This window comes from Corvus kubaryi, unplaced genomic scaffold (genome assembly GCF_017639235.1).
Source record: "Corvus kubaryi isolate FWS band 111438036 unplaced genomic scaffold, C.kubaryi_AGA036_p1.0 128, whole genome shotgun sequence".
Lineage (NCBI taxonomy): Eukaryota > Metazoa > Chordata > Aves > Passeriformes > Corvidae > Corvus > Corvus kubaryi.
Window position 1 is genome coordinate 1,868,114 of NW_024580663.1, and position 14,208 is coordinate 1,882,321.

Genomic DNA, 14,208 nt, shown 5'->3' on the forward strand with positions numbered 1-14,208 from the left:
ACACACACACACACAGAGCACAGCTGTGCCCTGGCAGGGTGTGCAGGTGTGTCACACAGGACAAGGAGCACATCCTTACCCCAGGTGTGAGCTCGAGCTCCTGCACGTGTGCGTGCCCCACACAACGCGTGTGCCTGCGTGTGCGCATGCCCTGGCGCCGCCGCCTGTGCACGTGTGTGATGTCACCCGTGCGGGGGCACTGGCACCTGGGTCACACTCGTGTCTGCCACACCCCCGGTGTGCGCTCACACCAGACCCCCCACATCCAGCTGCCTCCATGAGGTGAAGCTGCCCCGAGCTCCAGCACCCCTGTGTTGGGAACGGCTGTGAGTGAGGACAGGAAGATGGGCAGCTCCAGCTGTTGGGAAGGGGCTCCTGGAGGATGCCCGGGCTGGGAGAGGCGCTGTGCCCGCTGCTGGGCTGTTTGCACTGGGCTGTTTGCACTGGGCTGGGCCCTGGTGCTGGTGACGTAGCCATATCCTGACTAAGCCCTGGTGCGAGGTGAAAGAGCACAGGGAAAGGGGAAAGTCTCAAGGCAGTGCTGATGCCTCACATGGCTGAGGGAGGGCCCAGCAGCTGGAAATGCCAGGAGCCCTGTGCCAGCCTGGAGGAGGAAGGGCGTCACCCAAAGGTGCCCAGCACCCAGGATTTCTGCTCCAAAAACAGGGCTGGAGTCTGAACCCAAGTCCCATTCCTGCAGGTGAAGGAAGGAACCCTCCAGAGCAGGGCGGCTGGAGGAGAGGAGGGGCTGGGAACCTGAGGGGCCCTGGGCTCGGCAGGATAAGGAATCAGCAGGGTCAGGAATCCTGCTTGGCACCCAGGGGTGCGAATGACACAGCGCAGACGTGAGAGCCCAGAGCTGGGTGTGAAGAGGAGGAGGAGGAGGAGGACGGGGAGGAGGAGGAGGAGGAGGAGGGGGAGGAAGCCTCCACAAGCACGTCTGTGCAGGAGACACAGGCTTCCCAGGGGCCAGTCCAAGGCACCAGGCTATTTTCCCATGGGATCTAAGGACCATCCCACACTTTCTTCTCGGGTGCCAGGCACCTTTTTCCAACCTGCTGGCAGAGCACAGAGCACTTAAAAATAAAAACCCCTCCCAAAACAACTATTCCTCCGCACACACAATTCTCCCTACGGGGAGAGTGTGAGAGAGACTGAACCACATGAGAGAGGCGTTAGTCACGCTGCTTAATGCATGACTGGGAAGCTCTCGGAGGACAGTGGCATGCAAAATCCGACAGAATTCAGCCATCCCCACCAAAAAAAAAGAAAACAAGCCTTAATGAGAGAGAGGTTATAAAGCGCCGCGAATTTAAGCAACTGCTTGAACAAGCCTGTGCTCCCTGTGATTCCCACAGCCTCCTGGCCCCGTTCCACGGGAGGCAGCACCGCTTCAGGAATGGGCACCGAAGTCCAGCCTCTCCTTGCTCCCAACGGCTGATTGCGTGGCTCGGAGACACTGCTTACAAGTCTGTCCAAAGCCTGCACTGAGCACACAAGTGCTAATCCCCCCCACACTCCCCCCAGCCCGGCTCCAGCACTCGGAGCTGGAGCAACATCCCAGCGAGCAGCAAACAGCTCATCCCAGCTCCGCTCGGAGATCAGGGATCGCGTTAGCCGAGAAGACGGCCGCTGATGGTCAGTCCTGCGCCGAAGGCACGGATGGGCTGAATCCTGGGTATTCCGTAGCACGTCCCAGGATTTGCTCCAGCTCCGGCTGCCACTGCGGCTGCTCGGCGTTTCTGCAGGCTGGGCCCGAGCGAACAGAGCCAGAGCACCCCACGAGGAGGAACCCCACTGGCTTGGCAACAGCGTCACCCCAAAATCATCCCTGAGAAGCTGGGCAGTGATGAAAACCCGGCAAAGCCCAGGGCCCTCCCTCTTCTTGCTGCCTTCTCCACATCCCTTCCAACTCTGGCAGCCAGCGAGGCAGAGACCTGTCAGAGCCTCCCTGGAGTGGCAGCCCCCATCCTCCCACCCGTGGGTCCCCCACAGCCACTCCTGGCTCCTGTCCCCTCCCGCCACCATCTCACCCTCCACCCCGGCTGGAGAGGGGCCCACGGGGACAACAAAAATGTCGCGGGCCTGAAACACCCCGGCAGGGCCGCTGGGAGCTGGGCACAGCGGGAGCGGCTCTGCTCCGGGGATGCAGCCGGGAGGGTTGGGGGGACCTTGGGGATGGAGGATAAGGTCCTCCTCTGGCCTCGCAGCGCGCCCGGGGAGCGGCTGCTGCCGGCTCCGGCGGCTGGGAGGGAGGATGGAGGCCGGGCTCCGCTGCCGGCCGCCGCGGCCGAAGCTCCCCGGTCCCCGCGGCGCTGCCCGGGCTGAGGCTCCGGCTGCCGCCGGCTCCGGCTGCGGGCACGGAGGGGAGCGGAGCCCCCGCTCCCCCGGGCGCCTCCGCCAGCCCCGCGCACACGCACGGACACACGCACGGACACACACACGCAGACACCCGTGGAAAAACCACGGGAGCCGCTCTGCCGGCACCGGCTTCGCGCTCAGCCTCGCGTATCGGGAAACAGGGATCCTCCGCGGCGCAGGCACGCACAGCCCGCTGACACACTCAGAGCCGGCTGACACACTCACCCGCACGCACACAGCCCGCTGACACACTCATATGCACACACACACACACAGAGCCCGCTGACACACTCACCCGCACACGCACAGCCCGCTGACACACACGCACACTCGGAGCCGGCTGACACACTCACCCGCACGCACAGAGCCCGCTGACACACTCACCCGCACGCACACCCCGTCACACACACACAGCTCCGCACACAGACACGCGCACCCCACTCGCGTCCCCGCACCCCGCTGTCACACGCACCCCACGCGGACACCCCGCACGGCCCCCGCCAGCCCCCCGCGCCCCGCCGCTCCGGCACACGCACAGCCCCGCTCCTAGCCGGCTCCCGGCTCACCCGCAACTTCTGCGGCTCCCACGCAGCCGCGCACCCCGCGGGCGCACACACCCAGGGCTGGACGGGGGACACACACCCAGGGCTGGACGGGGGACACACACCCAGAGCCGCCCCACGCGGAAAAATAAACACCCCGAAACACGCGCGCACCCCCCGCCACAGCCGCCCTCCCGCAACCACCGCCCGCCCTGCGCTGCGCTGCGCGGGGCTGGCCGCGCTCCGCTCCGCTCCGCTCCGCACAACAAGTGGCAGCGCCGGGCGGGACCGGGGACAAGCGGGAGCCGCCCCGCTGGCCGCGGAGCCCCGCGCAGCCCGGCGCGGAGGGGAGCGGAGGGATGCGGGATGCTCGGGAGCGGGATGCTCGCCAGCGCCGCTCCCGCCGCCGCCCGGCCCCGCGTTCCTGCACAGCGCCGGGCTCCGGCGTGGGGCATCCCGCACCCCCCCGCACCCCCCCCGCAGCTCTGCCTGGCCGCGGGCGGGGGTCCCGGCCCCGCCGCAGCTCTTACTTGGATGGTGCCGGCGCTGCGCTCCGTGCCGAGCCCCTGCGCGCTGGTCCCGCGGCGTCTCCATCGCCTCCTTCCCGCCGGGACCGGGCTCCCCCCACCCCCCCCGCCCCCCCCCGGGGGTTATCACGGTAGGAAAACCAAAGGGGGAAAAAAATATTTAAAAAAAGAAAAAAAAAAAAGAAAAAAAAAAAGAGGGGGGGGCAAAAAAATATATAAATATCCCGTGGGAACCGCCCCCCTCCCCGGGCCGGGGCTGCGGCTCCTCCGGCGGAGCGGCGGCTCAGGCTGGAGGCAGCCCCGGTGGGCAGCTCGGTCCGTGCCCGCCTCCGTCCCTCGGTGTGTGTGAGGATGTGGAGGGGAAGCGCAGCGCAGGCACGGCCCTTTCCCCCCCCCGCCCGCCGCTGCCTCCGCCTCTCGCCTCCACCACCACCACGGGGAGGTGGAGCTCCGGCTCCTTATCAGATCCCGAGCCCGGCCGGGCTGCCGGGACGAGCGAGCAGTGCTGCCGGGCAGAGCCGCCCGTCTCCGGGCTGCCGGCACCGCGCCCAGCGCCGTGCCCGTGGACAACGGGGGTCCTCACGGTCCCCCGGACCCCCTCACCCCGAGGTCCGCTCCGCGCCCGCGCACGTGTGGCTCGGGTCTCCCCTTTCACTCCCCTCTCGGTGCTCTCAATAATTCATTCACTCATTTATTCTTCCAGCCGACGCTTCACAGCCCCACAACCCCCCCGCGCAGGGCCGGGGACCCGCGGCAGCGCACCCGGGAGGGTCCCTCCTTAGGACCGAGCTCAGCGGGGGCTGTGCCCACCCCTCCCCGGCCCCCAGCCCAGCAGGGCTGCGAAGCTCCCCAGCTGGCTGCGGTGGTGGGGCTGGAGCGGCGGCCGTGCCCTGCCGTCACACCTCGGTGAATCACGGCTTTATTGATTGCGGGGTGTCGGGGCGCAGCAGCGGCAGCAGCAGCAGCAGCACGGAGCACCTGCGGCTCCCAAAAGCACCCGCGAGCTCCCAGCGCCCTTGTGATGCCTTCACAGGCTGTTCTCCCTCAGCTGGCTCCTCACGCCGGCACCTCGGCTGGCCATGCAAAGTCCCCGAGGGCCTGGGGACAGCGTGTTCCGGGGCTGCCCCTTCCCTTGCTGCCTCCACCGCCTCCGTGCTCCTGCAAGGAGCGGCCGCGCTCCCTGCCAGGGGCTGGAGCTGCAGCCCGGCCCTGCCAAAACCCTCAGCACCCTCCGAGGGTCGCGCAGCCCGTGGCGCTGCCCCTCACCCACCTCCCGGGCCGGTTGCGGCGTGGATTTCTCGCCAGGATGCTGGAAAGTCCTTCCCGCTCCGCCGCAGCGAGGATGGGAGCGCGTCTCCCCGCTGAGCTACGCCAACCTGTTGCGCAGCGCCCTTCGCCGCACACATGCTCAGCTCGGCTGCATGACTGCACCATCTAGAGGCTGCGCCTGCCTGCTCGGAGCAGCCCGGCTCCATCTCACCCCCTAAATCACCCCGTTTTCCCCCCAAAATTGTCCTGCTCTTCTCCCAGATCTCCCCGCTTCTCCGCGGCAACAAGCGGGCTCAGCCCCTGGCAGGGCTGCATCCTGCCAGGCAGGAAAAGGGGGCTGGACAGTCAAACCTCAGGCTGGAAAGCCCAGCTCTCCTTCCAGACCTTCTGCTCCTGCAGAGATGTCAGCTCCTCCGCGTCCGTGTGCGGGTTTTTTTTTCTGAGTGTCAATTCACATGAAGCCAATTTAGCAGAAGATGAGAAGTGAGAAGGCAGGGAAGGTCAAAGCCCACCTTTGGGGCAGGGAGAGGAGCTGTGGGGTTTGTCAGGCTGTGCCCTGCTGATCCAGAATGAGCTGGGCAGGGAGAGGGAGCGGAATTCTCTGGAGATAAGGGGAGATTTGATGGATCAGTAACTGGCAGCCCTCCTTGGAGGGACGGAGAGCTGGAGCAAAGGGAGAAACCGAGGGAGTGACCCCGTGGATCCAAGGCTGCCCGTGGAGCAGGGACAGCAAACTTTAGAGATTGCTGGGGACCAAAGGTTTGCGTTTCACAAGAGTCACGGGGCAGTCGATCGGCAGCTGCACAGGGAGTGCCGGGGAGCTGGGCATGTACGTAGATCACTGGATGCCGCTGATTTCTGGGACACTGGTGACTGTCACCTCAGCCTCTGCTCAGACACGTTTCTGAGGGACAGGTCCAGGCTCTAGGAATGCAGGGAAAAAGTGTCCTGGCATCAGGAATCACCTCTGTGCAGGCCAGAGGAGCTGCCTGGCAGAGCACTCCGCAGTGCCAGCAGCACCCATGGCCTGGGGAGCTGGGGGGAAACCGTGTCCAGGTCACTGGTGACCTGGATCCCAGGGCTGCCTCGTCCATCTCTACCTTCCTCCTCCACCCCACTGCCTTTGAAAGCCCCTCCCAGAGTGCTCCTTGCCCTCTGACAGCACAGGAAGCTTTGCCATTCCCTGTACTTCCTTCTCCTGGGCGTTATTGTAGAATCCTGGAATGGTTTGGGTTAGAAAGGACCTCAAAGGCCATCTCATTCCACCCTTATCTGGCAGGGACACCTTGCACTATCCCAGGCTGCTCCAAGCCTCATCCAGCCCGGCCCTGAACACTTCCAGGGATGGAGCATCCACAGCTTCTCTGGGCGCCCTGTGTCTCACCACCCTCACAGGGAAGAATTTCATCCAGAGATATACCAGCTCCAGATGAGTCACCCACTCTCACCTTGTCTTCACCATTCCCAGAAAGCAGAGCCAGTCTGAGCAACCAGAAACCCTCAGGCTGCAGCTCTGTCTGCAGCATTATTCCATGAGACCCTCCAGGTGCTTCCCGCCCACCTGCCCCGGTGCTGGCAGTGCCACCGCCCCCGGAGCTGCTGCTGGAGGCTCTGGTTTGCCCCGAGCTCCGGGTCCCCCGTGCTGGGCTGCTCCAGGTACCCCGTGCTGGGCTGCTCTGGCATCACGCAGAGGCAGCTGCTTCGTGGTGCCGGTGGGGCCTTGTCAGAAGAACAAAGCCTGTGAGGGAAGAGCATCCAGCTAAATCTCTGGGAAAGCGAGAAGAAAGGGAAACACGGAGAGCAAATGAACCTTACAAGAGAATAAATACCCCCTCCCCAACGCACACACGCAGCAACCTGGCTGCCGTCTGCTGCAAGGAGTTCAAAGGCTCCTCTGTTCTCTCTCTCATCAGCTCTGGGCTCTGCAGGAGAAGCAGCAGCTCGGATTTGGGCAGCAAATGCTAATAACACAGATGTTCTGACAATCCGCTTGTTTCTACAATTAAAAACAAAAAGATCCTCAAAACCCAAATGCGAGGAAATGAGCACATTAAAGAACTTCTCCTCCGCTCGCCTCCCGCATCACCGAGGGCTGCAGGTTTGCGGGGGAAGGAGCTGGGTGGGTGCAGCCCCATCCGGAGCGTCGGTGGGATGATGCGGGAGCAGCGCAGCCCTTGGACCACTGCGATGCTCTGGCCACGGGATGCGGGCAGCGACACCAGTCAGGATCCACGGAGGAGCCGGAGGGCTCGGATGTTCGCCGCCTGTCTTGCCTGTGGGATGCTCGCTGCCAAATTATTGGGAGATTGTTTTTATTACTGTTTTAACTCTTTTTTTAACCTTGTTTTTCTCTTGGCTGCTCTTTCACTCACTCATTAATTTTGGTATTTTTCTCACGGTATATAACCCCTGTCACGGCTGCCATGGCAACAGGAGGGAATGTGCTCAGCGCTAAAATATCCTCTCAAAAATAACAAAAATAAGACAACAGAGGCAGCTTCTGTGGGCTGCTGCAAATGCAGATCTGGCCTGGCTTTGTGGTGACGGAGGATGAAAGATCCTGCAAGCCAGGGAAGCCCCTGAGCCCTGGTCCTCCCACAGCCCACCCCACACCGCAGGGCACGCAGGCTGCCCGGCTGGGAGCTCCTCCTGCGGCGGACATTGGGGCTGAGCATCTCCAGTTTCCTCACCCAGCCTTGAAAGCTCTTCCCCATCCTCAGGACCACTGTCCCTTGTCCCTCGAGGCCACATGAGCTCCACCATTGCCACTCTGGAAGATCCTTCTGGGATGGGCATTGGGGCTGAGCATCCCAAATCGCCTCATCCAGCCTTGAAAGCTCATCCCCTTCCTCAGGGACGTTTCCTCAGCGACCTCTCCTCAGGGACCGTTGTCCCTTGTCCCTCAGGGCCACACGAGCTCCACCTGTGTCACACTGGAAGCTCCTCCTGGGATGGTCCTTGGGGATGAGCATTTGAGACCTTCTTGTCTACTCTTGAAAGCTCTTCCCCTTCCTCAGGGCCACTGTCTCCTGTCCCTCAAGGCCACATGAGCTCCACCATTGCCATGCAGGAAGCTCCTCCTGGGGTGGACATTGAGGATGAGCATCGCAGAAAGCTCCTCCCCTTCCTCAGGGAGCGCCATTCCCTGGATAACGAGGAGGAAACGTGGGTCTAGGTGGGGAGAAGGTGCTGAGGGCATTGCTCGGCGGGGCGTTGCTGCTCTCCACTGGGTTTTCATCCACACGTGGATCCCTGGGACAAGTCCCACCTGGTGATGTGATGTCCCCAGACTCGGGAGCTGCAGCCAGCGTTGGCGGCAGGGCCAGCAGGGTTGTCACCCAGACCTGTTGGCTGTGTGTGACAGGATCACGGGGCTGGGGGGAGAGAGGCGCTCGTGTTGATAGAGCACGCTGGGATCTCTCCGAGGCGTTTGAATTCCTTCCACCTGACATTTTGATTAAAACTTGCATTAGAAGGAATTAACGGGGCACAGATGAGATGGATTCAAACTGCTTCCCTGGCAGAGCTCCGAGGGGGCTGCTAATGGGGAGAGAGCAGAAAGGAGCATTATTCCCACCTCCTTCCCCTGGGGCCCCGCGCTCCGTCCGCTGCTGTGAAAGGTTTTTATCAATGGTGGAGATGAAGAGATGAAATCTTTGCTGGGAAAGCTGGAAAACGACACCCGGAGCAAGGAGACAGAGAGGGAAGAGGATGTTTTTACCTGGCTGAATGCTCAGGGGAGTATTTGACTGCAGATATCCGGAATATCTGTGGCACTGAAGTTTGGATGTGAAGCCCTCAGGCTGGATCTTGGAAAGCAGCGACTCTGGACATGCCCAGACAGGCTGGGGAGAGGAGCCCTGGCTTTTAACCAGCAACCAAAGGAGCTCCTTGAAGGCCTCCCAGGAATATCTGCCTCGTCCAGGGATGCAGATTTGGAAGAGTAATTAGGGATCATTGTGTACTGGTGTGCCCTGCTTCAGGGGCTGCAAATCAGTGGATAGCGCCCTGCTGGAGCTCTTTGTCTGGCACCCACCCTCAGGGATGTCGAGGGAATACCAGGAAAGCTGGAAGGAGCACCACAGACCCAACCACAGGGGGAAAAGCCAGGCCTAGGGGTGTGATGCCGCTAAAACTCTGTTATCAGGTGATCTGAGCACCTGGCCTGTGTCCTCCCACATGGAAAACAGAGCAGGAAACCCTGAAATCCCACAGCGGGGAGTGACAAGAGCAGGGCTGGAGCTGAAGAGAGGCAGATTCAGCCTTGGATTGAAATCCAGCATCTGAGTGGTGAAAGCATTTGAAGGCTGCAGGAGCTTTTCTCAGGGAGATGATGGGCTCACAGCGCTGCTGCAGCTTTTGTCACCAGATTAGATCTCGCTTTAAAAAAGAAACCATTTAATCCTGGGAGCAGCTCTGAGGCCGAGGCGAGGACAGGCTGGGGTGAGTGACCTCCTTGGCCCGATCCTCCACCTCATCCCTTCCCTGCACAGGCTGCTGGGAACAGAATGTCTGCAGTGCCCTGCAATTATTCGAGCACTGATTAATCAATCTCCCGCTCCAGGGGTCAGAAAGGTTTCTCCAATCCCCACCCATCCTCTGCGGCACCAGAGATCCCTTCAAGAAGAAGCAGCAGAGCCCCAGAATGAAACCTTGGTGGCTGACTGAGCTTTGGAGCTCAGTGCCTGAGCACGTCCTGGAATTCAGACTGGAGAGGAGCTTCCCTGGCACTCCCAGCTGGTGGAAGCCCGTGGGATGCTCCAACAGCTTCTCCAGGCTGGGAGCCACCCCCAAGGGGCAGCTCCTGCTGTTCCCAGCACCGTGTCCATGCCAGAGGTTTGAGCTGTGGTGGCCTCCCTCCCATCCCCCGCCTCTGGCACTCTCTTAATTCCCAAAATACTCAGATTGGGTATAAGGAAGGAGTGAGCGGTGCTGTGCATGAGGTGTGGGGTCAGAGTCGTGGAATCCCAGCATGGTTTGGATTGGAAGTGGCACTGAAGCTCATCTCATCCCAAAGCTGGGATGTCACCCACTAAATCACATCCCTGAAGTCCCCTGACCCCTTTGGCTGTCCCCAGCCCGGGCTCCCCATGACCTGGCAGGAGCAGGTTTGGGACCAGCAGGACGCCACTGGTGGGTCCTGTCCTGCTGCTGCCGGAGCTGCTGAGGGTCTGGCAGAGCTGGGGAGAGGCTGGAGAGCAGCAGGAAGGGGGAAGCTCTCAGGAAGCACAGCCTCGCAAGGAATGAGCCGAGTCTCTCACATCGCTGCCGCTCTCTGAGCTGGCCTCGCCTCCTCCGGGGATCTGCTATTCATTCCTCCTCCGAGGGAGAATTACACCCATTTCCTGCTTTTGTTAGGGTCCAACGGTCTCCTGCCTGAAATGCCACCTCCAGCTGCTGCTGGGAGATGGTCCAGCCCTGGAGACAGGCGAGCGGGCAGCAGGGAAGGGAGGGTTCCACATCCTCCCAACAGGAGCTGTCGGGGAGCCATGACCTCCCTGCTCAGGATCCTGCGGTCCAAGGGAGCAGGAGGAGACTTAGGGAGAGAAGACCAGATCAGACCTGCCCTGCTCGTGACTGGCACGGGGCTGGGACACACAGAAACCTCGGCTCAAGCTGGGACTTGCCCACAGAGACTGGGCTGGGCATGAGAGGAGCTGCTCTGGGCATGGAGAGAGGGAGAGGCACATTCCTCATCCCTGCTCCTGGCGAGGAGGGACTTGGGACCCACGGCCAGCGGAGATCTGCAGGGTTCAGGGACAGGCAGGGACCATGGCAGGGAGAGTTCTGGGTGACAACAGCGGGTCAGGGACCGGGGTGGGGACAGCCAGACCATGGAGGTGGGCACCAGAGGGTGGAGAGCTCAGGGTCAGCGTGGATTTGGCAGGAGATAGCAGGGCCAGTCTGAGGGCAGGGTTGGTGCGTGGGCACAGCAGAGGAGAAGGGAGCTGGGGGACAGGGACCCAGGGTGCCATGAGCTCCAGCAGGGCAGGAGCAGACCCCTGTGGGCGTGGAGGGCAGGAACAGGCAGGCCTGGCACTGGGATGGGGCAGAGCAGGGCAGCACGGGCTGGGAATGGGAATGCACTGAGGGCAGGCTCCGGGGAGAGGTCATTGTCCCTCCAGAGCTGGCACGTGGCAGGAGCACGGGGCCAGCGAGGGGCTGGGGTGGGAAGTGGTGGTGGCAGTGATGGACCCGAGTGACCTTTGCCGGGCTGGGGTTGTGTTTGCTCCGAGGGGTGATGGTGCCCCTTTATCTCCGCTGTGTTTGCTCTGCAATATCCTGGAGCCGGCACTTTCCGGGGCAAAATCCAGAGGCGCTGGAGTGAGATTCCGAGGGGAATGCAGGGCTAAACAAGCGGCAGACAAGCTGGGATCTGCGGGAAAGGCCAGCCAAGATCAGATAGAGCACATCCCGAGGGAGGGGATGAGCCTCAGCGGGGTGACTGGAGGTCTGGAGTGGGGGATCCTTGTAGGGATCTTCCCTTGGGGTTGGGGCACACCGAGGATGGTGGATGTGGCACAGTGCCAGTGCTGGCCCTGGGATGCAGTGGGTGGAATGGTGGGGATGGGACATCACTCCCAGCTTTGCCCAGGTGCCAGGGTGCTGGCACGGAGCTCCCAGCGCATCCTGCTTCCTTCCCCCTGTGCCTGAGCATCACCAGCCCAGGCTGGCACCCAGCATGGACCTTCACTCCCTCTGAGAGACAAAGTCCTTCTGTCCCCAGAGACAGCAGCTTTGCTGGGTGCCAGGCAGGCCAGCGTGCCCTGCCCGGAGCAGGAAGGCCGTGGAGGCAGGGAAGGGTGGCAGGGCTGAGCGGGAAGGGGGTGAGGCAGCTTTGAGGCAGCTTCCTGAGGAACTGGGAGCAGGCAGCGAGAGCAGACTTTGCCCATCCTGGTAAACAAACAGCACAGATCTCTCCAAAGCAATCCCTGACTCCACCATCCCTAGCAGACACAACCTGCAGGGCCCTGAACTTTGGTGTATTTGTTTTAGCACAAAAGCATTAAAGGGAAAATATCAAACAACAAATAATCTACACACACGCCAGCTCGCCAGGCGCTCTCTGCTCCCCAGGGCAGGCTGGCAGGTACGGCCTGTGCTGCTGAGTGCCACGGCACGTGCCCACTGCCTGTCCCCAGCCCACTGCAAGGTTGGCCCCTCCACGTCCACCCCTCATCCAGCGCCTCAGATCAGACCAGCCTGGGCAGGTTCCTCCAGAGGGGGAGTTTTGCTTCAGGCTCGTTTGCTGCACTGGCCCTTGAATTCATTTTTGTCTTGCAAAAGGGCCCTGTGGGTCCTGGGGACTGGGGGGTTGGAGCAGCCCCTTGCCGTGCAGAGTGTGCTTTGAACACCTCCAGCATCTCCACAATAATCCTCTCTCACGTCCCTTTGTTGGTTGCCTTTCATGGCACACAATTCCCAGCGTGGAGCCGGGTGGGAATGAGTCAGAACAGCTTGGGGTTGGTGGGCTCTGCATGAGGGGCAGCTTCCTGTGGCCAAAGTGCCCAGCCCAGGGCACCCCCAGGCCACTGCCCAGTGCTCCCCAGCAGCCCGGTGTCCCCAGGAGCTGCAGCTCGGCAGCGCTTGCTGGCGCTCACAAACAGCTTTGTTTCATCTCCAGGGGAAACTCTTCAAAGCCACCCAAGCACTTTGATTTCGGAAAGGTTTTCATTCCTGTGAAGATAAGAAAAGCTCCCTTGGCATGGTGCAAGGGCCCCCAGGAGGGACTGCAGCCCACATGCCTGGCAGCCTGGCAGCCACGGGCTAGAGAGCCAGGCAGGCAAATGAGTCCACGGCCAGCAGCCGCATCACTGGTGGCCTGGCCCAGGACAGGAGCTGGCCCTGCTGCCACGGGACGGGGCCCTGCCCTCTGCCAGGGTCAGGGATGTGATGGGGGGATCTGGAGAGAGGCTGTCTGAGATCTGGGGAATGGAGTGGGCACCTCCAGGCACCTCCGGGCACTCAGGACAGGGAGGTGTCTCCTTCCCGGGGTCTGGGAGGAGGTGGGCAGAGCTCCTGGCATGGCCTCCTGCAGGGACGGTGGCTTGGTGGCCTGGATGCTGCTCCCAGCCCTGGGCTCTGCTGTCCGGGGGCTTGGGATAGAAACGGGGGGAATGTGTCTGGATGTGGGAGCAGTGAAATGAGGAAGCACCAGAGGGTTGGTGGAATGGACTGGGAGCAGGGAGTTTTAGGTCTAAGAGCCAGGCAGGGGCTGGGGAGGGTACAGAGCAGGTTCTTGGGACAGTCTGGGAATGATGGAGACAGTCTCACCATGGGGGTGGGTGTTCTTCCTGCCACCCCTCCTGTGGCCAGAGCGTGGCCCTGACCCTCCAGCCTCATCCTGGCTCAGAGTCATCAAGGCTTTAACCACAAAAGAGACGTTGAGCTGCAGGATGTGGGGGCTGGAAGCAGAAGCCCTTTAGGTCTCTGGGTCTTCTCCACAGCAAGGAGTAAAATGAATGTGACAGTTTGGAGGGGAGCTTTGGATGATGAGATCCCATTGTTATGGGGTAACGAGATCACCTCGGCTTGAGGTCCCTGGCAAAACCACCATGAGCTGGCCCAAAAGCCTTTTGGAAATCACAGCTGAGTGTGGAGATGGCATGGGGGGGGCACAGGGAGCTGCACCCTTTGGGAGGAGCTGCAGGGAAGTGAACCCACGGTCTCCCCATCCAGCAAATCCCACTGAGCTGTGCCCAACATGGCAGTGCCACCAGTGTTAGGGGGGGCTGTGCCAGGCACACCAAGTGAAGGGACAGAGGAGCAGAGGAAGGAAAATCCCTGGAGTGTTGACCTGGCTCACAGCAAGATATTTGGAGTGAACCTGGTCACAATTTTGCTCACAAAATGAAGCCTCTTGGCCTGATTGCAGCAGCACTGCTTGGACCTGGAGTGGGCTGAGAGCACATCCCAGGGCGCTGTGAAGTGGGCAGGGAGTGCTCTGCAGAGTGAGGAAGGTGAAGGGGCAGTGCCGGTGCCACCTGGGTGCTTGGTGATGGGAGGTGGGGGCACAGCCGGCACCAGACTGCGGAAATCCAGGGCAGGCGGAGACCTGTGCCCCCTTCCTGCTGGCCTGCCCCGTGCAGGGGCTGCCCCACAGCCCGCTCTGGGCTGCCCCAGGGCACAGCTCTTGGCCCTTGTACAACATCCACAGTGCCACCTCACAAAGAGGTGGGATGGGGCAGCTGCAGAAAGCCAGAGAGAGATGGGGAGGAAACAGCAATTGTGCCACCACCATGGCTGTGACACCACCATTGCTGTGACACCACCATGGCTGTGACGCCAACATTGCTGTGACACCACCATGGCTGTGACACCACCATGGCTGTGACACCATTGCTGCTGTGACACCACCACAGCTGTGACACCACCACGGCTGTGACACCACCGCTGCTGTGACACCACCATGGCTGTGACACCACTGCTGCTGTGACACCACCATTGCTGTGACACCACCATTGCTGTGACACCACCACGGCTGTGACACCACCATGGCTGTGACACCA

At 61.8% G+C, this 14,208-nt stretch overlaps 1 protein-coding gene across 5 annotated transcripts in view; it reads right to left on the bottom strand.

The window, feature by feature from the left end:
- PCDH1 (protocadherin 1) overlaps positions 1-5,348 on the bottom strand; it is a 55,416-nt gene extending 50,068 nt beyond the window's left edge. Inside the window, exon 1 of one of the 5 annotated variants that reach the window (XM_042025052.1) lies at positions 5,084-5,348. Coding sequence is in view for 3 of the 5 variants with exons in the window: in XM_042025035.1 (XP_041880969.1) it covers positions 4,701-4,905 (205 nt within the window). In the remaining 2 variants the exon portion in view is untranslated. The other 4 variants (XM_042025035.1, XM_042025044.1, XM_042025062.1 and 1 more) reach the window with 4 other exon arrangements.
- Positions 5,349-14,208: the final 8,860 nt, after the last annotated feature.